The sequence below is a fragment of the Pelodiscus sinensis genome, chromosome 3, assembly GCF_052426305.1.
Source record: "Pelodiscus sinensis isolate ZL-2025 chromosome 3, ASM5242630v1, whole genome shotgun sequence".
NCBI classification, from domain to species: domain Eukaryota; kingdom Metazoa; phylum Chordata; order Testudines; family Trionychidae; genus Pelodiscus; species Pelodiscus sinensis.
The window spans coordinates 158,691,256-158,719,121 of record NC_143054.1 but is presented as its reverse complement, the minus strand read 5'-3'; the positions used below and the strand labels follow the sequence as shown (position 1 = coordinate 158,719,121).

The following is a 27,866-nucleotide window of genomic DNA, read 5'->3' as shown; positions in this document are numbered from 1 at the left end:
ACTACAGTGTCCAATGTTAGTTTAATGGATACACTGTACTTTAGTTGCTAATATATGTATTGATATGGAAGAAAAATCTGCTGGCCCTTTTATTTTCTATTATAGACCTAGACAACTATAAATACATTTCCCATTTCTATACTGCATTCAGATGTGGTCTCCTCATCTGAAAAAATATACTGGCATTAGAAAAGGTTCAGAGAAGGGCAACTAAAATGATTAGGGGTTTGGAATGGGTTCCATATGAGGAGAGATTGAAGAGACTGGGACTTTTCATCTTGGAAAAGAGGAGACTAAGGGAAGATATGATAGAGGTATATAAAATCATGAGTGGTGTGGAGAAAGTGAATAAGGAAAAGTTATTTACTTGTTCCCATAATATAAGAACTAGGGGCCACCAAATGAAACTAATGGTCAGCAGGTTTAAAACAAATACAAGGAAGTTCTTCTTCACACAGCACATAGTCAATCTGTGGAACTCCTTGCCTGAGGAGGTTGTGAAGGCTAGGACTATAACAGGGTTTAAAAGAGAACTAGATAAATTCATGGAGGTTAAGTCCATTAATGGCTATTAGCCAGTTTGGGTAACGAATGGTGTCTCTAGCCTCTGTTTGTCAGAGTGTGGTGATGGATGGCAGGAGAGAGATCGCTTGATCATTACCTGTTTGATTCACTCCCTCTGGGACACCTGGCATTGGCCACTATCTGCAGACAGGGTACTGGGCTGGATGGACCTTTGGTCTGACCCAGTATGGCCATTCTTATGTTCTTCACCATACCTTCTTGGTTTGGCTTGTAGACATAAGTAAATATCTACATTGACATCATAGGGCTATGTTTATTAACATTGGTGAATATTACTAAAAAAGTCTCCAAAAAAGATAAACTTCAGCTCTTATAATACAGCTATATACTGACATATTTAGCTTATCTTGGAAAGAGAGGAGACAGGGCTGATTATTTATAAGGAATCAGGGATATTGATGGATTGAAGACCGGAGAAGGTATACATGGCAAGACTGGGAAGCAAGGAGGTGAATAATGTTAAATTACATGAGGTCAAAGAGTGTGAACTTAATGATGGAAAGATCAGAAGGGGCAGTTTTTATCCAAGCCAAACTCAAAAATGACCTTTCTGGAATGTCGGTAAATTTGAAATCATTCAGGACAGTGTAGGAATCAAGCCCCACTATCCCCCGAATCACAACAAATGATTCATGGGGGCATATATCAGTGAGATCAAAGGGACACTTAGAAAATGAATGAAGAGTTAGGAGAAAAGGGGGTGGTAAACTTTTGATAACTTCTCAAACATATATTCAACTTTTACTAAAGTAGGAACAAATTTTACTTGTCAGATGTCAACTACTAAACTTCATTTAACATTTTTCTATCTCAACTATTAAAGATATCATCTTGCAGAATAATCCAAGGTCACTTGATTGCAACAAGAAATCTTTTATTCATTGGTTCTCCCAGGCCAAAGTTAACTTACTTGCTTTTGAAACTATAAGGTATAATTCTCTAGCAGAAAATAAAGACAAAACATTTCATACACTTAGGAAAAAGGATTTGCAAAGCCAAATTCTGAGCAAAGTCAGAAGATAATGTAGTTGTGATACATTTGTATTAGTTTTACTATAATTTATTCATCCTAATTAATGTTTTCATTTCAATGTCCCTTTCACCACACTGAAGATCTGAAAGCAAAGTGCTTGTAAGTGTTCCTGTCAGTGATTGTCTCCTCAGCTATTTCTACCTATCCCACTCAGCTACATCTAATGCTCTGCTTAGCTTCTCCCCAATTCCCTAACTGTATGTGAATCCTAGGGCCTTATCCAACTTTAATTTCCTAGACACAATTGCTCCCACTCTACTCCTTTTTCTTCCAGTTAGGCTAATCTAATCTACCCATACACTTCTCTTACTTCTCCATCTCACCCTTTTCTGTTCTCCAGGTTGTGCCTACTAAATAACTTTCTTCTTACACAGACTGGCTTAACCTCTCATTCAACCCTCATGTCTATTCCACCTAACCCTCCCTACATCCTGACTCTTTTACCTCATTTCTGTTCACTCTCTTTAAACATCCCTGTGGGTCTGGATTCTATGCTTCACCTCCTACTCCATCTGCCTCCCTGCCTCTAGTCACTAGCTACATCTCAAACAGAATATCTGATGAGATTCCATCTTCTGAACATCAGTTTATGAGAGGGTTAAATAAAGGGTGGTTTCTTACACTATTGAAGAATGAAAAAGGAATAAAATATTATGTTTTCCTCAAGAGGAAGATTTCACAAACTTTCCTTCATGAAGATCTTCCCAGGGTACGTCTACACTGCATCCCTAGTTCGAACTAGGGATGCAAATGGAGACGACCGAAGTAGTTAATGAAGCGGGGATTTAAATATCCCGCGCTCCATTAACATGATCTCGCCGGCGCTCTAGTTCGAATCACGGCTGATTCGAACCAGGAAGTGCGCGCCGGGACGCGTTAGTTCGGACTAAAGCCCTTAGTCCGAACTAATGTTACTCCTCATTTTTTGAGGAGTAACATTAGTTCGGACTAAGGGCTTTAGTCCAAACTAACGCGTCCCGGCGCGCACTTCCTGGTTCGAATCAGCCGTGATTCGAACTAGAGCGCCGGCGAGATCATGTTAATGGAGCGCGGGATATTTAAATCCCCGCTTCATTAACTACTTCGGTCGTCTCCATTTGCATCTCTAGTTCGAACTAGGGATGCAGTGTAGACGTACCCCCAGATGGTTTCATTGGGAGGCACAGGGTTTAAATATCTGAATCTCACTGCAGAAGTGGATAGACAGAAGGCAGTCTATGTGTCTTCCCTCAATTTCTTGAGAGCATAGACTCATTGGAGTTGCAATGTCAGGGATTTCCCTGGTTGCAGATGCAGAGACCTTATTTAAAGGCTATATTACTCTTCCTGTGAAATTAACAAGACAACACACAACCTTCTCCAGAACTGGGCCTGCTAAAATGTTAGTCCCCTCAAGCCATGCAGATCTCTGGATGGATAGTCTTTCATGGAGTTCAGTGGAAATGGGAAATGCAACTGCCTTCAGAATGGATTGGGGATCCTTACACAGTTCAGGGATAAGACAGGAACCAACTACCTGTATTTCGGTGTATGTATTTGAATATGTATGTATTACACAGACACTGAATATACTCACAATTATTGTGTGGTCCTTATGGGATAACTGTTGAAATGTTTAATTCTAGTAACTATATTGGTCACATAGGTCTCTTTGCATACTAGGCACATATGTCTATAATAGAATTTCCTCCATGTCCTCAGTTCTCACCCCTTAATACCTTTACTCTATTTACGTTACATCGATGACATCTTCATCATATGGACCCATGGGAAAAAGTCCCTTGAAGAATTTCACAAGGATTTCAACAACTTCCAGCCCACCATCAACCTCAGCCTGGATCAGTCTACACAAGAAATCCACTTCCTTGATGCTACAGTACAATTAAATGATGGACAAATTTCCACCTCCGTTTACCGGAAACCCACTTACCTTCATGCCTCTAGCTTCCATCCCAGACACATGTCTCAATCTATGGTATACAGCCAAGATCTAAGATACAACTGGATTTGCTCCAATCCCACAGAGACAAAAACCTAGAGAATGTATTATAGATCATTCTTAAAACTGAAATACCCACCTGGAGAAGTGAAAAAACAGATTGACAGAGCCAAAAAAGTACCCAGACACGAACTCCTTCAAGACAGGCCCAAAAGAGAAAACAACAGAATTCCACTTGTCCTCACCTATAGTCCACAACTTAAACCTCTCCAACGCATTACCAAAAATCTACAACTTATCCTGGAAAATGACCCCTCATTCTCACAGGCCTTGGAAAAAGAAGATACGCACCAGATGCAGTAACAATGGTTCTTTGAAATGTGTGTCCCTGTGGGTGCTCTACTCAGGTCTCGGTGCATCCTCACACTGGGGATCGAAGAGTTTTGCAGAGCAGTGCCCCTTGTGCCGAGCCTGCACACCTAACATCTTGCACTCCTGCTGTTTGTGGAGTGCCAAAAGGGGGCTCTGAGTATTACTGTGATGTTGTCACTGATTATTTTCTCCAAAACTTTTGGAATCGGTGGAATTGAGAAAAGGCATACAGTAGGTAATGGCTCCAGTCAAGTAGGAAAGCATCCCTGAGGGATCTCAGGACAAGGCCCGCTCTGGGGCAATAAGAGCAACACTTCTCATTGGGTACGTCTAAACTACATGCCTCTGTCAGCAGAGGCACGTAGATTTGTTTATTCAGCAAAGGCAAATGAAGCCACGATTTAAATGATCGCGGCTCCATTTACATTTACATGGCTGCCGCGCTGAGCCGACAAACAGCTGATCAGCTGTTTGTTGGCTCGCGCGCTAGTCTGGACGTTTCCCCTGTCGACATCAAAGCCCTTTGTCGGCAGCCCTGGTAAACCTCATTCCATGAGGAATAACGGGGCTGCCGACAAAGGGCTTTGATGTCGACAGGGGGAACGTCCAGACTAGCGCGCGAGCCGACAAACAGCTGATCAGCTGTTTGTCGGCTCAGCGCGGCAGCCATGTAAATGTAAATGAAGCCGCGATCATTTAAATCGTGGCTTCATTTGCCTTTGCTGATCTGTCTAATCTACACGCCTCTGCCGACAGAGGCATGTAGTCTAGACACAGCCATTGTGATATGTTGCACACAGATCTATAGTGGGGTACCCCCATTGTCAGAAGAGGTCTTGTGTCACCTCATGGTTTAGTTACCATTTGTGTTGGGGAATAAAATGTCTGCTGAGAGCGTCAGCAATAATATTGTCCTTGCCCGGAAGGTACATTGCAATGATGGTGATAACATGGCAAATGCACCAGTTCAATAATCGTGTTGCCTCCACACAGAGAGAACATGATAGAGCTCCCCCTTGTCGGTTGATGTAGTAAACTGTTATGTCGTCGGTGAGAATTTGAATGGTGTGACCTTGGATATTGGCTAGAAAATGCTTGCATGCATTGAATACCACTCTCAACTCGAGGAAGTTGATATGCTGGAGAGACTCCTGAGCGGTCAATCGCCCTTGAACTCAGTAGTCTTGGAAATGAGCTCCCCAGCCCAGTAAAGATGCATCTGTTGTAATCTGCATAGTGGGTTGCATCCAATGGAATGGGATGCCAGAGAGCATATTGGTAGGGAAGTTTCACCATGTTAACAAGTCTGGTACTAGAGTAGGAATGGAGACTGTCTTGTGCATATTGTGATTGCCTGGCTGATAGATTGAGGCTATCCAGTTTTGGAGGCATCTGAGGTGTAATCTTGCGTGTGCTACGGCATATGTGGTAGCCGCCATGAGCCCCATGAGTTGTAAACAGGTAAGTACAGGGGTCTTGGGACTTGTGGAGAGGATTTGTATAAAGTCCTGAATAGCATGAAATCTGTTTAGAGGAAGGTACGCCCTGGCTGTTGTGGAATCCAGTGGTGCACCAATGAACTCAAGGGATTGTTGCGGCATCATTAAAGATTTTATAAAATTGATTGAGACCGAGGGACTTGAATACTGTCCTCGTTGTGTTGGTAGCATGAGATGCCTCATCAAAAGAAGATGCCTTGATTAGACAATCGTCTAGATACAGGAATATCATGATGCTGTGTCAATGAAGGTTGGTCACTACCACTGCTAAAGTTTTTGAGAACACCCTGGGTGCCAATGAAAGACCGAAGGGCAGAACTCTGTACTGGAAATGTTCCGGGCCTACTAGGAATCTCAGGAAATGTCTGAGAGTCGGATGGATAGTCACATGAAAATAAGCATCCTGCAGGTTGAGGGACATGAACCAATCCCCGGTATCGAGTGCTGAAATAATAGAAACTAGTGTCACCATCTTGAATCTGTGCTTGCGAAAGTAGTGACTGAGTTGCTCAAGGTCCAGAATTGGTCTCCACTTCCCTGATTTTTTTTCTGGGTCAGGAAATAATGGGAATAAAATTCCTTGCCCACGAACTGCTTGGGTACTCTCTCTATTGCACAAATTGCAAGGAGACGTAGGACTTCTTGTTTTAGAAGAGCCTTATGAGAAAGGTCCCTGAAGAGGGATGGGGATGGGGGGAAGGTGAGGGAGGTGAAGTAAAGGGAACTGCATAGCCAGATGTTATTAGCTCGCAGACCCATCGATTGGTGGTGATGGCGGACAACCGGTGTTGATATGCTCTCAATTGATGGTAAAATAGTTTTGGTGACTCATGCAGTTGAAATGTTACGGGAATGGTTTGCAGTCCCCCAACCAGCACATCAAATGGGCTGCCGGATATTTTGTTGGTTAGGCACTTTGTTATTTTGTGGGCATCGTTTTTGCAGTCGTTGCTTTGGTCGTTGTTGGTCATACTGTCTGTAGCAGGATGCAGCATATGAGAAGGGACTCTGCTGATTGTAGGGTGTATATTGCTTATGGCGGTAAGGTGGCATATACATACCGAGTGTCCTAAGCATTGTTCGGGAATCTTTGCCAGAATGGAGCACTTGATCCATTTTCTCAGCAAATAGACTTTGTCTGTTAAAGGGTAAATCTTCTATCTTTGACTGTAATTCCCTTGGAACTACAGCCAGGATGCTCTACACATTACCACTGAAGTGGCGGTGGTTCATGCAACCATGTCAGCGATGTCTAGGGCAATCTGTAGCGCTGCCCAGAAGGCAGTAAAACCCTCCTGTACTACTGATCTTAGGACTTGGCATTTATTGTCAGGAAGTTGTTCTAAAAGCACCACTAACTTGGTGTAATTATCAAAGTTGTAGTTAGCGAGAAGGGCCATGTAGTTACCCATCCTCAAAGTCAGTGTGGCGGAGGAATAAACTTTCCAGCCGAATAAATCCAGTCGTTTGCCCTTCTTGTCACTCATGGTGTTTCTATATTGTGGGGCTTTAGCTCTCTGTTGCGCTGTACCCACCACAAGCGAGTTAGGCTGTGGGTGTGTAAATAGAAATTCCATCCCTTTGGAGGGGATGAAATACTTTATCTGCCCTTTTGTTGGTTGCAAGGGTAGAAGCAGGATACTGCCAGATATCGTCAATGACTTCAAGGACTGCTTCATCAAGAGGTAGTGCCATTCTAGACTTCTGAAAGGGCTGTAGATTCTTTAGCAGTTGATGCTGTTTTTGCTGTATTTCAGTAAGTTGTACCTCTTGGGTCTCAGCTACACATCTGAATAGCTCTTGAAATTGTCAAGCATCATCCGTAGGTTAAGAGTCTCCCAGAAAGATGGCATCATCTGGAGAAGAGGATGACTGGTCAGGTGGGGACACCCCTTGCGGCTGTTCTTAGTCAGATATTTGACTGTCATCCAGGTCAAGGTAATGAGTGAGGGTAGGCACCTCCCCAGGAGGGGTGGGTGGTCTTGTGCCAGATGGGGTGGCAAATTGGTGGTGTCATGTGAGACATGCAGTTGGTGGTAGTGTGGTGAACTGGAGCAGTTGCATTCCACTGAATAAAAGCAGCGTTGGTCGTAGTAATGGTGACCGTAGTGGTATCTCCTTGGGGAGTATTTTGGAAAGTATCTACTCCTATTTGTATTATGGTAGTGGGAGTAAGAAAAAAGCGTAGGTGATTCAGGTGAGTGTGATCTGCTTTGAGAGCATCTCGGACACCGTGACGATTGATGCCGATAGTAACGCTGTAGTGATGGGGAGTAGCATGGTGACAAACGGTGGTGTTGCCTGGTGGAGCTGTATTGCAGTGCTTTTCTGGAGCGTATTGAATGAGCCAAGCCAGGAGAGGGTGGCTCCGGGCAAAAGGGAATAGGCTCCAGGCTAGGAAAGGAAGTAATAGCTCTTCTGGACTTGCGCTGGGCCTTTGACAGGGCCGGAGAGGTCTCTCGAGAGCATAGAGCCATGTTCGGCTCCCGATGTAATACTGGTGGTGTTGATGCCAGTGGTGCCGCAGTTGGTGTCAGTGCTGACGATTGTGTTGGTGACGACGTGCCAGTCGGTTCTGGCCTTTTCTCAGTGCCTACATTGGTGGTGCTGACAGTGGCGGCTGCATACTTGGTGCCGCTGCCGCTGCCGCTGCCAACTCTGATCTGGGTGCCGCAGGAGTCACTGGTGCCAGTTCCCTCAAAAGGGCCTGACTCGGTGCCTTCAGCACAGCGGCTAATTGTTGTCCCTGAAGTGCCCAGCTTATATCCTGCACTAACCCGCTTCGATGTCGAATAGCGGAGTGGAGAATACTTTTTCTTAAGTGCATTTGGAGCAGGCCGGTGTTTGTCTGTTGCTGAAGAGTCCGCGGGCCGGAAAGGATCAGCCTTGGTGGGCTGTAGCACTTTGTTAAAGAGCAGCATTTTGAGCCTCAGTTCGCGATCCCGCCTGGCTCGTGCTGTAAGCTTGGCACAGTGCGGGCATTTTTGAGGGATATGACGGTCACCTAGACACTTGATACAGTGGGAATGCCTGTCGGAGGCAGGCATCGGGTCCCGACACGTACTACATTTCTTGAAGCCGGGGAATCCCGGCATCACTGCTGCATAATGGTGAATTCAATTATGCAGTCCTTAACCACAAAGAGGATTTTTTTTTTGAAGTATGAAACAACTATTACCTCATGGAATGAGGTGTATCAGTTAACTCAAACTAAGGACTTAGTTTGAGTTAACATTTGACTGCCGCGTGTAGCCACGGGCAGTTAGTTCAGACTACGGGGATTTAAAAAGGGCGCCTGGATGGGAAGATGCAAATAAAACCCGGGATATTTAAATCCTGGGCTTCATTTGCAACTTCAAATGCCTACATTAGCCTCCCTAGTTCGAACTAGGGGGCTAGTATAGACATACCCTTAGAGATAGGATGAGCGAATACCGAAACACCCTCTACAGACGGGTGGAAGGCTGAGACTGCAGCTAAATGAACCTTCAGTGAGGCGACTGCCAAATTCTGAAAATGTAGATAAAGAATGTAGGCCAATATTTGTTGAATGGGTACGCGCGAGGGGTCCATGCCTTGTGACTAGCACCAGGCCAGGAAGCATTGCCATTTATAAAGGTAAGACCTTTGGGTAATTTGACGTCTGCTCTGTATCAAGATGTCTCTCACTGCTTGGGAGCAAGCTAATTCCGACCCCTGGAGCCACTCAGGAACCACGCCATGAGGTGAAGGCGGCTGATGCTCAGGTGCAGGAGAATGCTGTGTTGCTGCGAGAGCAAATTGCTCACATGTGGAAATCATTTGGGTTGAGATAAAGACATCCGCATGAGTTGTGGTAACCAGGTTTGACGGGGCCAAAACGGTGCTATCAATATTACCGTTGTGTCATCCGTCAGTATCTTCCCTATCATTCTCGGTATGAGGGGAAGTGGTGGGAAGGCATGTGACAGGCGGTACATTCTCCAATTGAGGAGAAAGGTATCCCCCTTTGAGTCAGTTCCTATTCCGGCTCTTGAACAGTAAAGGCGACACTTTTTGTTGCACCGGGTCACAAAGAGATTTATGTCTGGGTATCCCCAAGACTGAAAAACATCGCGAACTACATCATCGAGCAGTTCCCATTTGTGTTGCAGATGGAAGGTCCTGCTCAGAGCATCTGCAATGGTATTGCTCTTGCCGGGGAGGTAAGCAGCTGTGAGTGTAATACCATGCCGAATTGCCCAATTCCATAGCCGCATGGCCTCTGCACACAGGAATTTGGATCTGGCACCACCTTGTCGATTTATGTAGTAGACTGTGCATATATTGTCCATAAGAATCTGTACAGTGGTCCCTCGCAAATATCGGACGAACTGGCGGCATGCGTTGAAAACTGCTCGAAGCTCTAAAAAATGTACATGAAGTAGGGACTCGTGAGGTGACCACAAACCCTGGACTTGATGATGTTGCATATGTGCTCCCTAGCCAATAAGGGATGCATCCATGGTGATCTGGATGGATGGGGCTTGGACATGGAAGGAAACGTCCACTAATGTGTTATTCGAGTCGAGCCACCATGCGAGGGAGTCCCTCACCCAGTTGGGGATAGAGGTAAGTTTGTGGGTATCGTCTATGGCCAGTTTGTAGATTAGAAGGAGCCAGTGTTGAAGGCACCTCATGTGGAGCCGGGTGTGAGGAATGACGTAGGTTGCTTCTGCCATGTGGCCTAGCAACTGGAGACAAGTAAGTATGGAGACCGTGGGAGCGGTGAGCAGAATGTTTAATAGCTCCTGAATAGTTTGAGATCTGTCGACTGGTAGATAGGCAGTAGTGGTCGTAGAGTCCAGCCTTGCTCTGAAAAAGTCAATGGACTGGGATGGAACCAGGGAGGACTTTGGTAGGTTGATGATGAGACCGAGGGCCTCAAATATGTCCCTGGTAGTAGCTACTGCCTTCTGTGCCTCGACTGCCGAGTAGGCTCTTATGAGGCAGTCGTCGAGGTACAGAAAAATTGTGATCCCAGAATGTCTGAGGTAAGCGGCTACGACTGCCAGGGTCTTTGAAAATACCCTTGGAGCAGCCGAAAGCCCAAAGGGAAGCACTGTGTACTGATAGTGGTCGTTGCCGAGGGTAAATCAGAGAAATTTCCTGTGGGCTGGGTGGATGGCGACATGAAAATAGATGTCCTGAAGGTTGAGGGACACAAACCAATCCCCTTCGCTGAGAGTTGGAATGATAGAGGCCAGAGTAACCATCTTGAATCTTTGTTTTCTTAGATAACGGTTGAGCCCATGAAGGTCGAGGATCAGTCTCCATCCGCCGGACTTCTGTCTGAGGAAGTATTGGGAATAGAAACCTTTGCCTCTGAATTGACGTGGGACCATCTCCACCACTCCGATGGTAAGTAGACGCACAACCTCTTGTCGCAACGGGTTCGTGAGAGAGGTTCCTGAAAAGGGAAGGGGAAGAAGGGCTGGAAGGGGGGAGGGTAGTGAAAAGAATAGAGAGACCAGATGTTATGATCTCTCTGACCTATTGATCTGTGGTGATGGTGAACCAATGACAGTGGTAGGGTCTCAATCGGTGATAGAATAATCTGGTTACTTGAGAGATGGCCTGTAAAAGGGGAGTGGTGTGCAGACCTTTGACAGGTGTGTCAAACCTGCTGTCGAGACTGTTGTTGGGTCTGCGTCTTGGTAGGCTGTTGGCGCCATCGTTGCCTTTGTTTGTGTTGGTCGTAAGGCTTGAATCGCTGTGATGTTGTTTGTGAGAGGTGGATTGAGTTGTGGAGGAGTAGTTTTGCTGCATCCTCCTCCTGTTAGGACGTTGCTTGGGCCTGTTGTCATATGGTCTCTGCTGTTGTCTATAGTAATTGTAATTATAGTCCCTAGCCCTTTGATAGAGGGTATATTTACATTTCTTATTAGGTGGGGTGTACATCCCCAGAGTGCAGAGTGTCATTTGAGAGTCCTTCATTGAATGTAGGCTCTCATCTGTGTTGTTAGCAAATAGCTGTTTTCTTTCAAAGGGGAGATCCTCCACCCTTGATTGGAGTACCAAGAGAACTGCAATGATTGTAGCCAGAAGACTACCCATTACAATGGCAGTGGCTGTAGCTCAAGAGGTGGAGTCTGTGACATCCATAGCGGCCTGGAGAGCAGTTTTTGCTATTGATAAATCCTCCTTAATAATGGATTGGATGTGAGGTTATTTATTGTCAGGGAGGCCCTGTAGCAGGTTTTGTAATTTGACATAGTTGGCGTGATCATAATTGGCCAGAAAGGCTGTATAATTTGATATATAGAACTGGAACGTGGCAGAAGAGTACACTTTGCGGTCAAAGGTGTCTAGCTGTTTGTGTTCTTAGTCATGGGGCATAGACTTAAACTGTGGGTTCTTAGCCTTGTGATTAAGTCCACCACCAGTGAGTTCAGTGGGGGGTGTGCAAAGAGAAAATCCATGTCTTTTGCAGGGACAAAATATTTTCTATCCGCTCTATGGTTTGTCGGCGTAACAGAGGCTGGATTTTTCCACAGATCATCTGAAGGTTTAAGGCCAACTTAATTGATTGGTAAAGCTACCTTCGAGAATGCTGTTGGTTGTAATATTGTGAGTAATTTGTATTGTTTATCTTGAACCTCTTGTAATGTGATGTCTTGGGATTGGGCTACACATTTAAACAATTCCTGAAATTATTTCAGATCATGTGCCATTGGAGAAGGTGAGGTCTGAAATACTGCTTTGTCTTGTCTGGATCTAGGTTTGTGTGAGGAGCTCTCCAGATCTGAGTGAGGTGAGTTGTCGTGCTCATTAGAACCCACTTGAGAGATTACTGAGGGCAGGTGAGCAGGTGAGAAGCACGCAGAGATGGTGGGTTAGCGTCTGGAAGTGTGCTGTTGTACAGATGTAGAGGCTGTGTCTTGAGTGACAGGCATAGGAGGAATGTGATTGGTACCCTTGCCATGTGTCCCAGAGGGCCCACTCAGGCTGGAACTGATGTGGGGGTACATCCACAGTTGGTTGGACCACATAGGATACTGCTGGAGGGAATGGTCTTTGTATGAATTCCAAGAAGCCAATGATGGAGGAGAGGAATGGAATGACAAGAACCTGCTCCTATGCCCGCTACCATAAGATCTTGGGGATAGCGATGTAGGGGGGCAACCTGTGGCATCTTAGCATGCCCTTGCACTGTGGAGTGTGGCAAGCAAGCTGTCTCCCCATGTCATGTGAGGAGATTTTTGTAAGTGCCGTGTTTTGTGCAGTGCTTTTTTATGCTGCAGTGCCAGGGGACAGTCAAGGTCAGTCTGCCCGGTTTGTTCGGACATCGAGCGAGAGCTCACAGCAGCCACAGGTGGAGGCATATGTGGCTTCGCTGATGCCACTGCCTCTGTGGCGCCCGACAGTGTGGCGAGTTTAGATTCTGCCTCAGCTCTCCTGGCTGATGCAGACTTGCATTTCTCCATGGTGCTGGAGACTGATGGCACAGGGTAACAAGAGGCTCTAGGCTGTGCTGATAACGAATGTGCTAGGGAAACCCTTGTGGCTTGAGAGTCTTTGTGGGGTGATAAAGCTGCCCTATCAGAGGGCTTTTGCTGTCCCCTCACTTCCTCTGGTTTGTCCCCTGAAGATTGAAGAGACTTTTCCCAGAGGAGGGTTTTAAGCCGCATTTCGCGGTCTTTTCTGGCTCTGCCCGTTCTATTCAGGCAGTGAGGGCTCTTATGTGCTGCTTGGGACTCCCCCAGGCATTTGACACAGGAAGCATGGCTGTAAGAGGTAGGCATCGAGTTTCTGCATGAGTTGCATCTTTTAAAGCTGGGGGAACCTAGCATGTTGAAGAGAAGATGCGGTGGCAGCGGCTGCTGCTTTTTTTTTCAAATGTAACCAATGTTGAAACTAGCTATAACTAATGAAATTGTGAGGTAAAGCCTAAACTAATTAAAAACTTCTTGTTCCCCTGTGAAGAAGAAGAGGGCTGCCCTGAACTCTGTCTTCAGCCAAGGATTGTTGAAAAGGAACTGGTGGGACTTGCGCAGCGTGCACACTCCACAAACAGCAGGGACGTGAGATGCTAGGTGTGCAGATGTGGTGTGAGGGACACTGCTCTGCACACCTCTCTGATCCCCGGTGCGAGGACCTGAATGGAGTACTAAAGAAAGGTCAATTCTCACTTAAAGACAACTCTAGAACCTCAAACAAATTATTTCTGGTAACCACACAGCACAGCTACATCATAAGCATTCAGGAACCCATCCCTGAAATCAACCCTAGTGCCAACTCTGCCCACAAATCTACACAAACTTTTTCATCACTGGACTCAAGCACATCAGCCACCAAATCAGAGGCTCATTTAACTGCACATCCACGAAACCTTTTTAGGCTCAGGGGCCACTGACCAACCAAAAAATCAGTCAGGAGCTGCACACAAGTAAGAAGCAAAAAATCCCCTCCAAAACCCCTCACTGATGTGACCCCTCACATTTCCCTTGCATACCAGAACCTAGGGGAGTACAGGCTAGTAGATTTTGTGTGCTCCAGCTCCATGGTGAGGCAGTAGGGGGCTGGAGCACCAGCGCAGGCTCTCCAGTATTGGGGGAGGCCCTGAGTCTTGGGAGCCATATCCAGGCAAGCCAGTCACCATATCTAGCCCCCAGGGGAGGTTCCCCATCCCTGCTGTAGATGGATTGAACAGATATTACTAAGAATAGAATTTGGCCCATGAGCTTTATTATGGCTAAGTATTTGGCTATGGGGCCAAATCAGTATTCCACTAGACCTGTTCTGTGTGAAGGTTTCTACTAACTTAAACACTTAATTTCACCTATTGTTGAAATGCATTTGTATATGAAATATAATATTCTAAGAACGGAAAGTCATCTACCAAATGTATTATAGGAACTTTTATTTAAAATCACAAATAATGATAATTTTATTAAATCAGATACCTTTTGTACTTCATGGTAGTGATCTAAAGCTATAATCCAGTTACACATGGAGCAACAGGCAATAGAAACTAGTCCCACTTTCGATGGGCTAAAATCAGGTGATTTTACATATCTTTTCAATTGCAGAAACACCTAAAAACCAAACAGGTTAAATTTTAGAACATGACTTAAAAGTTCCCGCAGATTTGAAATGTTATTACAGGATTCTTTGTTACTTTAGGAGAAGACCACAGAAAATCTTTTTGGGTATTTTTAATCATTAGCTGTAGTTATTAGTTTATTGGTTATTTATTAGCTATTCCATTTCCTTGTACTGACACTGGACCCTGAATTCCTAAACCATCCCTGACATGTGTCTGTCTCACCTGTTCTTAAAAACATTCAATAATAGGTATTCTACAAATTCCCTTGGCAGTCTATTCCATTATTTAACTATCCTTATAATTAAAAAGTTTTCACTTATATCTAATTTAGATCTCCCTTGTTGAAAATTAAGTTGATTACTTCTTGTCTTATCAGGTCAGCATTGTCTTTATAACAGCCCACAGCATATTTGAACAAAAGTATCTGGTCCTCTCTCAGTCTTTGCTCAAGACAAAATATATCCAGTTTTTTTAACCTTTCCTCACAGGTCAAGTTTTCTAAAACCATTATTATTTTTGCTACTCTCATCTGGATGCTTTTCAAATTGTCCACATGCTTCTGAAAGTTTAGTCACAATATTACAGCTGAGTCCACACCAGTGCCTGGAACAAAATCTGTGCAAATTGTCAGGCTCTGGGTTTGAGACAGGAAGGTCTGGTAGTTAAAGATGTGGTTAAGAAGAGATATAAAGCTGAAGATGGCCATAGTTTTGGGCAACCCTGAAACTGAGTTAGGGATAGGCTATGGATCAGAACTGAGGTCAGAGTTCATAGACAAGCCAAATCAGGATTGTAGTTTGAGTCTAGATGTAGGCCAAAGATTGAAGCTGGGTGGGAATCAGTCTGAGGGGTCAGGAAGTGAAGGCAGGGCTGGAGTGGATCAATAACAGGGTTGGAGCATGATAAGATCATACAGAGTCAATTTGTGGATGTCGTGAAGACCAGGACTTTAACAGTGTTCAAAAAAGAACTAGATAAATTCATGGATAAATTCACTGTAGTGGCTACTGCTATAGTGAACTAGCCGCACTCAACCAGCCAAATAGCCACATGTGGCTAGCATGTTGGACACCATGGATCTAGTTCATCCCTGATAGATGTCTATATAACCTACTCTTAAATATCTTCAATGATGGAGATTCAACAACCTCCCTAGGCAATTTATTCCAGTGTTTAATCATCCTGACAGTTAGGAAGTTTTTCCTAATGTCCATCACAACATCCCTATGCCTTAATATTAAGAAGAAAATTCTGGTGAGGGAAGAGAGATTAAAAGGCTTCCTAAATAGCAAAAACTTAAATTTGCCAATAGGCAATTAATCCTATATTTTCCTAAACTAACCCCAAAATGTGCAGCAGAACTAATATAATAAGCTACAAAGTGATGTGTCATGGATCCGAGGAAGCACTGTCTTACAGCTATAGGCAGCGAGAAGGAAATGAGTTACAGTTGGATCCCTCCACCTTTGATGCCCTCAAAATAAATGCTGCTGACAAAAAAGAAACATGGAGAGCATGTACACCAAAACAAACAGATATACTAACAAGTACTTAAAGAAGAAACTAATGTCTGATTTTTTTTCTAAAAGCATTACTTTCATTTTTTTTCTACATACTGTTAGAAAAGGGAAAATTCTGTGTTTCTCCAGTTCTGAATTAAGTACTAAACTAGTTGAGGGGTGGAAAAAGAACCTCCTCCCAGCTCAACTATCTCTGCACTTCGTTTTATCCTCAGCCTTCATCTGAACTCAGAGCAGCCAAAGACCTGATCTAAATTGTGCCAGTTTGCAATAGTTCGCTATGGGTCATTACACTGGCACACAGCACAATGTACTCAGGACTTTCTGTTTCCTCACCCTCACAGCCTTCCTCTGACATCGTCCATACTTCTAGACCTGCCACAGAATCCAGCATAAAGATATTATTTCAGGTCTATACTGGGAAGAGAAAGTCTATCCATAATAGACTTTATTTTATTGCAGAGGTTGTTTCTGCTTCTGTCCTCTTTGCAACTCCTTCATCCTGCCACAGTGACTGCAATATCAAACTGAATCTTGTCTAAAAGTATTATATACAAACTTCAGGCTTTTATTGAGACAAAACCAATACCCTTTGAAAAACCCTAGAGGAAGAACTGAAGATGAGTTATTAAGCACTAATTCCTTCCATTTACCTTTTCTGGTAAATTATCTTTATCCAGAGTAACCAATTTTTTGAGGAATCCTGGATCAGCAAGGAGGAGTTTTGCTGTTGCCCAACTAGGTTTCTTTTGCAGAAGAATGCAAACTGCATTCATAACAGTTAGTACAAGAGGAGGAGGATGAGTATATACTCTGTTAAAAAAAATGAAACATTTGAGAAATTAACAAGAATCAGCAATTTCATACAAAACATTTTTACAAAGAAAATACTGTGCGGTGTATCTTCTTTTAAAGTATCCACTATTGGCTCACCTCAAAGACAGGCTACTGGATTAGATGGTTCAAAAGTCTCATCTACTAAGTTAATACTAATTTCTGTGTTCTTACTAATTAGTATATAACTATAGCACAAAGCACTGAGATTATACAAATAGAATTCACATACTTCTATAATCATAGAGAAAAACTACTGAGATCTGATGACATCATCCTTCACCTCTTTTCCCTGAGAAAAGTTTGTGCATAAAAGTGTAGAAAAACAATTATGGGGGTAGTGAGTGTGTCTGTGCCTTGATTTAGCAAGAGAATAAAGTAACCCATAAGAACTAATTGGACACATGAAAGCATAAAGAATTAAGAATAAAAAAATGATTTAGTGTGAAGTGCAGCACTGTTTGCACTTTGAAAATAATTTTATTTAGTTATGGATACTCTGTATGGAAGGAATTCAGGTGGAAATCTTTGCTCGGTTGTGTAATTTTTCAACATTGTTATTCCAGAACTGAAGATTGCTATTAGTTGGAACAGTCACAAAGTTTTAAAACAAAACAGACGTACCTGAGTTCTGCAACGTGAGCTTTGTCCAATGAATCTAGAGCTGTGAGGGCTTTTTCCAAAGCTGGCATTACAGCATTTAGCTCTTCAGTTGCTTTCTATGTTATAAAACAGAAAAACAAAATTCTACAACCCACATAAGAAGGTTAGAGTTGGCATTTTCCTTTGGCAGTATGTATTTGACCAAAAACATTTTTCTGTACACTGCAGTAGGAAAACATTTGTTTTGCAAGTCACACACACAGAAAGATGATTTATAAAATAGTAAGGTAATTTTACTATTTGCACAATTGCTTTTCTAATCAAAATCATGCTTGAAAAATCTAAAAGAGACCCAACATTTTTTCCTACTTCCAATTTTATATTTTTGTGAAAATTCCTAACAAACCAATATATATGCTGGAGGCATATGAAAATTTATGCAGTTCTTGGAACTATTTATTATTATCATGAATAGAACTGGATCTTGCAAGGTTACTAATGCCCAGAGTGTTTTAATGCTTTGTAAATCTAGGCCAACAGTAACCATAAACAGTAAGAGACCACAAGAGACTCAGTACCTGGGCATATTCTTCTACAACTTTTGTTTCTTCAGCCATTATTTCTTCATCCTGTTTAACAAGGGTTCGAACCTGCTCCACTACTATTGAGTCTCTATGAAGTTTTTCCACAAGTTCTTCTATCTCCTAACAAGGGGAAATAAAAGGTTTTCTTTTGAAATTTTGATTACAGAATTTCAAATATGCTTGGTTTGATGATTGAGTAGTGAGTAGTGAGAAGGCAAACATTTCAGAAACCAATTGTGTTTTTCTTTTTTAATCATGAGCTAACCAGGAAGTTGACTTGTCTTTTCTGTGTTTGGGACCTGGTCTACACTAGGGCTGAGTCTAGATTGGCATGATTTTGCGGAAATACTTTTAATGGAAAAGTTTTTCCATTAAAACTATTTCCGCAAAAGTGTGTCTAGACTGGCACATATGCTTTTGCGCAAAAAGTGTTTTAGCCTTTTAGCCATCAGGGCTTTTTTGCGCAAAACAGTTCTTCCCTGTCTACACTGGCCCTCTTGCACAAGAGGACTTTTCCTGAGCGGGAGCATGAAAGTATTTGCGCAAGAAGCACTGATTTTGTACATTACAAAGTCAGTGCTCTTGCGCAAATTCAAGCGGCCAGTATAGATAGCTGGCAAGTTTTTGCACAAAAGCGCCTGCTTTTGCGCAAAATCTTGCTAGTACAGATGCACCCTAGGAGTTTAGGTCAAACTTCGCTTCATTAGGTCGATTTTCTACACAATAAGTCCACATCACCAAAGATGTGCCACTGACTTTCAGAGCTATTAAAGTCATTTTTGGTACTCCTGCTCTTCACGAGGAGTAACAGTATATTTGACCTTGCATGATCCACTTTAGGGTAGTGCAGATGTAGCGCTGTGAAAATTGATGTTCTTGGCCTCCGGGAGGTGTCCCACAGTGCCCCAATGTGACTGCTCTGGCTAGGACTTATAATTTTGCTGCTCTGCAGGTGCACAGGAAAAGCCCTGGAAAAACCTGAATTCCAGCATAGCAAGCAGACCTCAGAGCAGGCCAGCATGGCGAGCAGACCTCAGAGCAGGCAGCATGCCTCAGCAGTATACCTGACCATGAATGCCCAGGGTAAAAAAATGAGCTCCATCATGGAGAATTCAGGCAATCTTAGATCTGCTTGCTGTGTGGGGAGTGGAATCTGTTCAGGCAGAACTATGAAGCAGCAAAAGAAATGCTGATATCTATGACAAGATCGCACAGAGCATGGAGGAAAAAGAATACGCCAGGGATGCCCAGCAGTACCACATGAAAATAAAGGAGCTCACATAGTTGTATCAGAAGACAAAGGAGGCAAACAGACAATCTGGATCAGTGCTGCAAACATGCTGCTTCTATGAGCAGCTTCATAGGAGTCGAGTGGGGACTTGGCCAATTTCCGAACCCAATTCATGGGTTCCTCCCAAGACAGCCTTGGGAGATAACGCAGAGGACAGTGTGGATGAGGAAGAGGAGAACTGGTCAGCAGGGAAGTGGAGCATCCCATCTCACAAACAGCCAGGATTTTTTTTATAACTTTGGAGACAATCCCCTACTCCCAGGACATATCGCTGCTGGACCCTGATGGCAAGGAGGGCACTTCTGGTGTGTTCACATTTTTAATCATGCTGCAAGTGGGTTAAGGCAATTGGGCATGATCTGTGGTGACCACTCTACCTGCACAATGAGGGTTCCCGGAAAAGTTTGTTAATGTGTCTGGAGACAGAATGGGAATCCTTCCTCTACATATCCATAAAGCTCTCATAGAGGTTATCTTTCATCCTTCTGACAAGATTTCTGGGAAGCCCTGCCTTATTCTGTCCTCCATGGTAGGACAACTTTCCACGATGAGCCAGTAGTAAGTAGTCTGGCATCATTGCAGCACAAAACACTGAAGTATAAGGTCCAAGTTTCTGGCCACATACAGTCAGCATCCACTCCCTTTTATTCTCTGTGATTTAGAGCAGACTGATATCAAGTATGGCAATCTGGATGTAGGAAAAGCTATATAACAGATACTATTGCAGTACACTGTTGGGATTTTTCAAAGTTAATTGGGGTTTGGAAAGGCCCGCAACCTTGGTGAGGGTCTGGCCAAGGCAGGCATTTTCCTTGCTAAATTATAGGCCAGTTTTCCTTTTACATGAGACCCGCTTTCTACCTCCTTGCTGCCTGTAGGAAAGATAAGTGAGGCCCGTTTTCTCCTCCTTTGCCACTGCTGAGATTGTTGCTCTAAATTGCAACTTGATAAATGTACCCATTGTTAACAGTGCCTCATTCTATCTCTTGCTTGTTCTTACATGCTGCAAAACTTATCAGGGCCATAGCTTCTTTCCCCCTCCCTGTAAGCCACTGATTAAGACAGTATGTAAATTCAACTAAAAACCAGTAAACAACAAACAGTGGTGGATATAATTGTATTTATCACCTGCTTATTAATATTCATTATATGGGAGTTAATCTTCCTAAATAAGGGTTTATGGAAAGTAGTAATTAATGTGTGAATTTACATATTAAAACATATAAAGGAGTATAACTGCTGCCAAATCATTGGCACTCGCAATGTGTGTTAGGGATCCAAGGTAAATGTGCATGAGCAATAAAGTGGTCCAATTACTCCATCCACTCCTGAGTCTCCTGCTCCTTCTTCTTCCAACATACATCTCCATTTGTTCATCCCCAACACAGCATGATTTGAGCCCTTGCCCTTCTGCCATTCCTGGAACTCCTCCCACCTGCAGGCTCCTGTGGGAAGGGAAAGTTGCACTCTCCTGGCAAATGTGGGGTGCCGAACACACGATCACTATGTGAGCCCCTGCCCTGCTGCCATGCCTAGATCCCTCCCTCTCTCTTCTGCCCACAGGTTCCTCTGTGTCCATGTGAGTGAGCTCTTGCCCTGTCACTACAGCAGACCCCTTTACTACCTGCATGCAAGAGTGGCCCGAGGCCGGCTGCGGCAGCTGGCGCCCCAGGCGGAAGGCGTGATCAGCGCCCCTGCCTGCACAGCTGTCAATGGCCGTGACGTAATCATCAGGCGCCCGGGTGCCCTGTGACATCATCATTGGGCGCTCTGGGCTGGCGACGCCCTAGGTGACCGCCTAGTCTGCCTAGGCTCACGGGCCACCCCGACTGCATGTTCCTGTGTGAAAGGAAAGTTGCAATCTCCTGGCAAACAAGGGGTGCCAAACACATGGTTACAGTGTGAGACCCTGCCCCCACACTCACCATGGCCCCCCTTTGCAAATGCAGATGATTGCCTAGCTGATGGAGCTGCTATTTGCAAGCACTATGTCACACATGCTTTCAAAGTGGAAGCAAAAGAGCAAGCTCTGAGCTGTCCCTTATTATGCCTGCTACCCAACAGAGTCCAGTTGCTCTCTTAAGATCTCTGTGTTGTACTTGCTACATAGTGGGTGCTTAAAAGAATAATTTTGGTGTTTTGTACATAACACATGCCTATTGTCTTGGACAGACTTCTTTTATGCAAAGGGTTTAGGTTTTATGTTCCACAATTTATCTCCTGGAAAGTCTGCCCTTGCAACAGCAAGCCTGTTGCCCACTTCCCTGGCTCCTCCAGCTGTTTGGCTAGAACAAATCAGAAGGCGAAAACATAATTGGGATGACATGTTAAATGAGCAAATGGAATACACCCACTTGGACAGAGTGCAATTAAATGAATGGAGGAAAATGCTGCTGCAGGAGATGGAAGAGGAGCATGAGGACAGGAGAGTGTGCAGGGAAGAAACAGGAGAACATCTGGAGGATCATGGCAGAGCTGATGACATGTCTCGTAGACTCACAGGAGAGTCAGATGCACAGACACTCTCTCCAGCCCATGCTGACCCACATTCTCTCCTCATCAACTTCCATAGCTTCGTTTCCCAGGTGCCTTAGAATGCAGGGTTGGGGGAAGAGTCAAGGGCAGCCTCACACTCCACCCATAGGGATATGTCCTGGAACAAAAGGCTATCCTTCACACATCTGCCTGATTGTTGCAGAGGGGAACTGTAATATGCTGCTTTCCCTTCCCCCCCTAACCCAAAGTTTCCACCCTGAACTGCTTTTCTATCCCTGCTTCCTTTTGTTCCTAACAGGATCTTTATTGCTTGTGTTGCATGGAGGGAACGGGTTTATAAGAAAGCATACTTAATGCTGGGGGCACCTTGTTAAGAGCAACATGCATGACTGTTATATTGCTGTTTGGCCATTCAAAAACCTATTTGTCAAAGTCTCTCTGATTTGCAGTGCCCAGTGTCTGGCTGCTCATAATTTGTGACTATGTGCTGTGCCTTGACACCTTTCCCCGCCCCCCAGCATAACATTTTCCCCCTTACTTTCACAGATATTATGGAGCACACAGCTGGCTGCCACAATAATGGGAATTTTGCTTTTGCTGAGGTCTAACCTAGTTAATAAACTGCAAAGCCTTCCCTTTAAACACCCAAAAGCACATTCTGCTACCTTTCTGCACTTGCTCAATCTGTAGATGAACTGCTCCTTACTGCAGTCTAGGCTGCCCGTGTATATCTTCTTGAGCCATAGGTACAAGGGGTAAGGCTAGGTGTTTCCAAGGATCACTATTGGCATTTCAATGCCTCTGATAGTAATTTTCCAGCGTGGGAAGTTCCATCTTGCAGCTTTCTGAAGAGAATGCAGGTCCTAAAGATGTGCGCATCTTGCATCTTTTATGACCATCCCATGTTGATGTCAGTGAACTGATTCTTGTGATCTACCAGTGCCTGCAACACCATCGAGAAATATCCCTTGCAACTTATGTATTCTTTGGCAAGATGGTTGGGTGAAAGATTTGCGTTCTATCTACTGCCCCACCACAGTTAGGGAACCCCATCATGGCAAAGCCCTCAACTATGTCCTAAACATTTCCTAGAGTTACTACCCTTTGTAGCTGAAGTGTGTTGATTGCTTTGGCTACTTGGATCACAACAGCCTCGACTGCAGATTTCCCCACTCCAAACTAATTCACAAATGACCAGTAGCTGTCTTGTGTTGCAAGCTTCCACGGGGCTTTTGCCACTTGCTCCTCAACTATCAGAGCGATTCTCATTTTGGTATTGCTGCAATTTAAGGTAGTAGAAAGCAATTTGCAAACATTCATGCAAACTTCCATGCTTTACACATGCAAAATTTTTGCAGCCACTGCTGTGCGTTCTAACACTGCATAACTATGCATTTCCACCCGTCTGTGCTTCTCTCATGGCACCAGAACCTGTGTTCCACTGTGTCAAAGAGGATCAGATGCTGCTTGCTTCTGCCAGTTGCTCAACTCAAGTGCTTCATGGTCTCATCACATTCTTACGTACTTCAGCAGGCCCAGGATAGGCTCTGGACATATTGCAGAATAAGGCACAAGGTGGTTGTTATGATTGCCATGGCACTTTGCTGCTGAACGGGGTCCATGCTTGCCTTGCTATGGCATCTGCATGGATAACCAGGGAAAAAAGGATGTGAAAAGATTGTTTGCTGTTGTTTTCAAGCAGGAAAGAGCGAGCAGATGAGTGCATATACACAGAATGAGCAGTTGACAGCATATACACAGAATTACCTGCTGCACTATTTTGGTCCCATCATGTCCTGGGAGCCTAACCCAGAATGCAAAGGGGCAGCAGGAACTGTGCACAGTGAATTGATGTCAAATTCAACTGTATCCACCCTATTGGGGACATACTATGTAGAACTCTTGCACACAGTAGGGACATACAACTTTGACTTTACAAAATCAGGTGCTAAAAAAATCCACTTTAATAAATTCAACCTTATCTTGTAGTGTAGACAAAAATCTCCTGTTAGCCATGGAAGTTTTGAAAAAGAAAGGGTATAATGCAGACCACTAGCAAAGCTGCAGAGATGAGGCGATATAACAGGTGGTTATATCTCAATTTTATGGAGAGTTGGTGGTGGAATGGTAGGTTACAGAAGATATTTAAAGCCACTGCAGAAATTAATTTGTAATTATGACTTACCTTTGATTTTTGCTCTATTTGAGGGCCAAGGACACACAACTCTTCTTGCATTTCTGTGACCAATGATGTTGCTTCGAGGAGCTTGGTCAGACCATTGTAAAAACAAGCCCTAAAAAATAAAAATAAAGCTGCAATGTGCATTATCTAGTATTCTTTATTTGTTTTATCATGTTTCCATGCTCATTTATTATGTGGAAAAATCTGATTGCACGTGTGGAGAGAGAGGCTGTACCAGTGCAACACCGCTATAACCTCCTCTTCAATGAAAGTCCACAAAAGGCCAACTCAGATCAAATACTTGTGGCATAAGATGGAGAGATGGTCTGGGAAAGGCATCCAGAGGTGAGCTGATTTACCATGTCCACTGAAGAATCATACCTGGCAGAGTTCTTATGGGGTCCTAATTGTAAAGACAGTGTAACAGGATAGACACAGGGTTGTTGTCCATACAAGACATTAGCTTGTTCAGGAACATACAATTTACAAATACTTCCATCTGCTTGGGTGCCTCTTAAGTACCAAATGCATTTTAGGTGGTTTTTAATATTGTGAAACATTCTCTAATATACAAAGTGACAATTAAATAAAATATGAGTTAGTATATATTGACTTTGGAACCTTTATAGATAAGATCAGGAATCTACACATACCCATTTATCATGCATAATTTTTATTTGTGCATGTAATCACTCTTATGCATCTGTACTTTATTATACAATGTTAGTGCATACATGCTCATTGGTTTTACAGGGATGTTTTAGGAGTTCACCTTTGAAAATCTGGCCCATTGTGTTTGGTTTTCATATTTTGCTCATTTGAAATAGGATATTTCATGTGACTATACTTTACAGCAATGTATAATGAGAAAATGTTATTAATTTCTCACCTGTTAGACAGACTTTTCTTTTTTGTCCTCTCTAATATGCTTGAAAAGGTGCCTATGAACTGCAAATAACTATTAGGAGTGACGTAGTAGTTCCTTTTAGTTTCCTTCAAATATTTCTCAATTGTTGAAGTGGCACTTTTGTGGATTTCAACACATACCTGGGCAACCATGGTTGTTAAGTTCTGGAAGGCAGTATGATTTTTTAAAAGCATGAAACAGTAAAATATTCTTATTTCTGAAGTTACAACATTCATGTTTGTTTAGATTTTGGTTCATGTAAAACTGTTAAATGCACAGGAAATAATTTAAAACAATGCTTCATACACTGTCCTACAAAGTTAATAGAAAATTAAGGTTATGTACCTGTAACCAGAATTTTTGGAGATGGACTTTGCATCTCCCCAACTCAGGAGATGCCATACCTGGTGCAGCTCAGACAATGAAATTTTATAGTGGTGTCTCAGAGTGATCATGCACTCCTTCTATTCCTCTCCTCAGTACTTCTCAATATTCTGAAGGTGAAGCTATAAAAAGAAGTATCACACTCTGCCACCTCAGCTCCTTCCATCATTTCACCAGAGTCAAGTATTTATTGGACTTCAAAGAAAACAAGATGGGCAGAGAATGTTAATGAGTCTCTCTCAAAGAACTTGAGTTACAGATTAATTCCTTTCCTTCTTGGAGTGTCCTCTGAACATTTCCACATACAGGATAATTTGGCAAACAGTACCCTATGAATGGATGGTGGGACTTGGAGTTGGAACTGAAAAGAGAATGAAGTAGTGCCCCAACACAGAGCATCCGATCTACACAGTATATATAGACCAGTGGTCCCCAACCTCTGTGTGTGGCGGGCGCTGCACCACTGGGTGATGACATCCCGCTGTGTCACCTGGCTGGCTGGCCCCGTGCCAAGTGTGCCTGCACTGGTGCCAGACCCCCCCTCCACCACGGTCATTTCGCCACTCCGGACCGGCCGCCCTGCTCCTGCGGCTTCCCTGCCGCGCTCCCCACGCCCCGTCACAGCGCAAGTTCAGCCCCGCAGCGCGTGCAGCCCTCCCCCAGCCATCCCGCATCACGATTCCGACTAAGCGGGCACACATAAATGCCCCAGAGGGCACTATGGTGCCCACGGGCACCGCGTTGGGGACCACTGATCTAGACAACAGTTGTACAGGACTCTCTGTACCAGCCTTATAGGTCTCAGCAACAAGAACAAAAATAGTGGCCATTGTTCTGATCCAAGCCTCAGCAATGATGTGTCTAGCAATCATCTGAACCTCTCATGGCTCATGTAATATGGACAACTATATGATCACAGGCTCTGACAATGACTGTGAAAAAGATAAAGTGTTCACAGTGTGGGTGTTTTCACATTGATTTACATTAATTATTTACTCACATCAATCATGAACATTTGGCTTCCACCACAAGACCATAATAAAACCAAAAGCAATATGAAAGAAAGTATCACTAGTGTTGAGGTGAAGATGAAGTAATGGATTCTGTGACTTTCCATGACCTCTGTGACTTCTGCAGCTGCAATGTGACTGATCTCAGGGCTGCCCAACCAGCTGGTCCTATGGCCAGGTACTCTGGTAGCCCTGGGGACAGCCACACTGGCTGTAGCTGGAATGGCTCCAGAGCAGCTGGAGTGAGCAGCCTGGGGGGTAGCTAGAGCAGTTGCTTCTTGGAAGCACCTGGCTGATGATGTCACTGACACTGGAGCTGTCCCCATCCCCTCCACAGCAGCCCCCCAGCTACTATTTAGTTGCTGGCATCTATAGTACAAGCCATCAACAGGTGACAGGCCATGAATTTTTGTTTATTGTCTGTGACCTGTCCATGATTTTTACTAAAAACACCCATGATAAACTGTAAGAGGAAGTTACTCACCTTGTGCGGTAATGACAATTCTTTAAGAGGTGTGTCCCTGTGGGTGCTCCACTGTTGCTGTCGGTCATCCCGGTTCTGCAGATCAGAGTTTTCTGTAGCAGTAGCCAGCCAGACCGTGTGTGCATGGTTTGCATCTTTCAGTTTTGTGCCCTTTTGTACATGAGCACGGTCCAGCTCCCGCCAGTTCCACTCATCCATCTGAGTATATGAAAAAAACATAATTAAGGGCAGAGATTCTGAAAGGAGGGTGGGTAGTGGAGCACCCAGAGGGTGGGTAGTGGAGCACCCAGAGGGACACACAACTTGAAGAACCATCGTTACAGCGTAAGGTAGCTTCCTCTTCGAGTGATGACCCTGTGGGTGCTCCACTGTTGGTGACTTTTTAGCGGTACTCAAGAACACATGGAAGGCGGGTCTCGGAATCATATTTTAACAGCTGTTGAAAGTACTGCTGAGGCTACTGAGGAGTCATTAGTTAAATGATGTAAGATAGTGTAATGCTTCATAAAAGTATCATTGGAAGAACATGTGGCTGCATGGCAGATGTCTCAGAGAGGAGCCCCTTATAGGAAAGCCGTGGATGCCTCTACAGCTCTGGTGGAATGAGCCTTGGATGTTATTGGAAGTGGCTTATTCTGGATGGCATAACACTTAGTGATACACAAAACTATGAGCCTAGAGATGCGCTGAGATGAAAGTGGTTCACCCTTGCAGAAGTCCACTAGAGAAACTAGCAAGCATTGAGACTTGGGGAAAGATTGAGTTCTTGCTATGTAAAAAGCAAGTGCTCTGCACACATTGAGGGAATGCAGAGTTGCCTGCAAGGTAAGGCATGTGGTTTGGGATAGAAGTACAGGCAGTCCCCGGGTTACGTACAAGATAGGGACTGTAGGTTTGTTCTTAAGTTGAATCTGTATGTGAGTCGGAACTGGTGTCCAGATTCAGCCGCTGCTGAAACTGATCAGTTTCAACGGCGGGTGAATCTGGACGCCAGTTCTGACATACATACAGATTCAACTTAAGAACCCCAGGCATCCCCAAGTCAGCTGCTGCTGAAACTGATCAGCGGCTGATTC

At 44.0% G+C, this 27,866-nt stretch overlaps 1 protein-coding gene across 1 annotated transcript in view; it reads right to left on the bottom strand.

Annotated features, from left to right (window-relative positions):
* DNAH14 (dynein axonemal heavy chain 14) overlaps positions 1-27,866 on the bottom strand; it is a 605,515-nt gene that overhangs the window by 103,534 nt on the left and 474,115 nt on the right. The window contains exons 59-64 of the mRNA XM_075925276.2: positions 24,895-25,076; positions 24,009-24,117; positions 18,031-18,156; positions 17,474-17,568; positions 16,669-16,828; positions 14,353-14,484 (exon numbers count right to left, since the gene is read on the bottom strand). Coding sequence (XP_075781391.2) covers positions 14,353-14,484; positions 16,669-16,828; positions 17,474-17,568; positions 18,031-18,156; positions 24,009-24,117; positions 24,895-25,076 — 804 coding nt within the window. The remainder of the gene's footprint in view (positions 1-14,352; positions 14,485-16,668; positions 16,829-17,473; positions 17,569-18,030; positions 18,157-24,008; positions 24,118-24,894; positions 25,077-27,866) is intronic.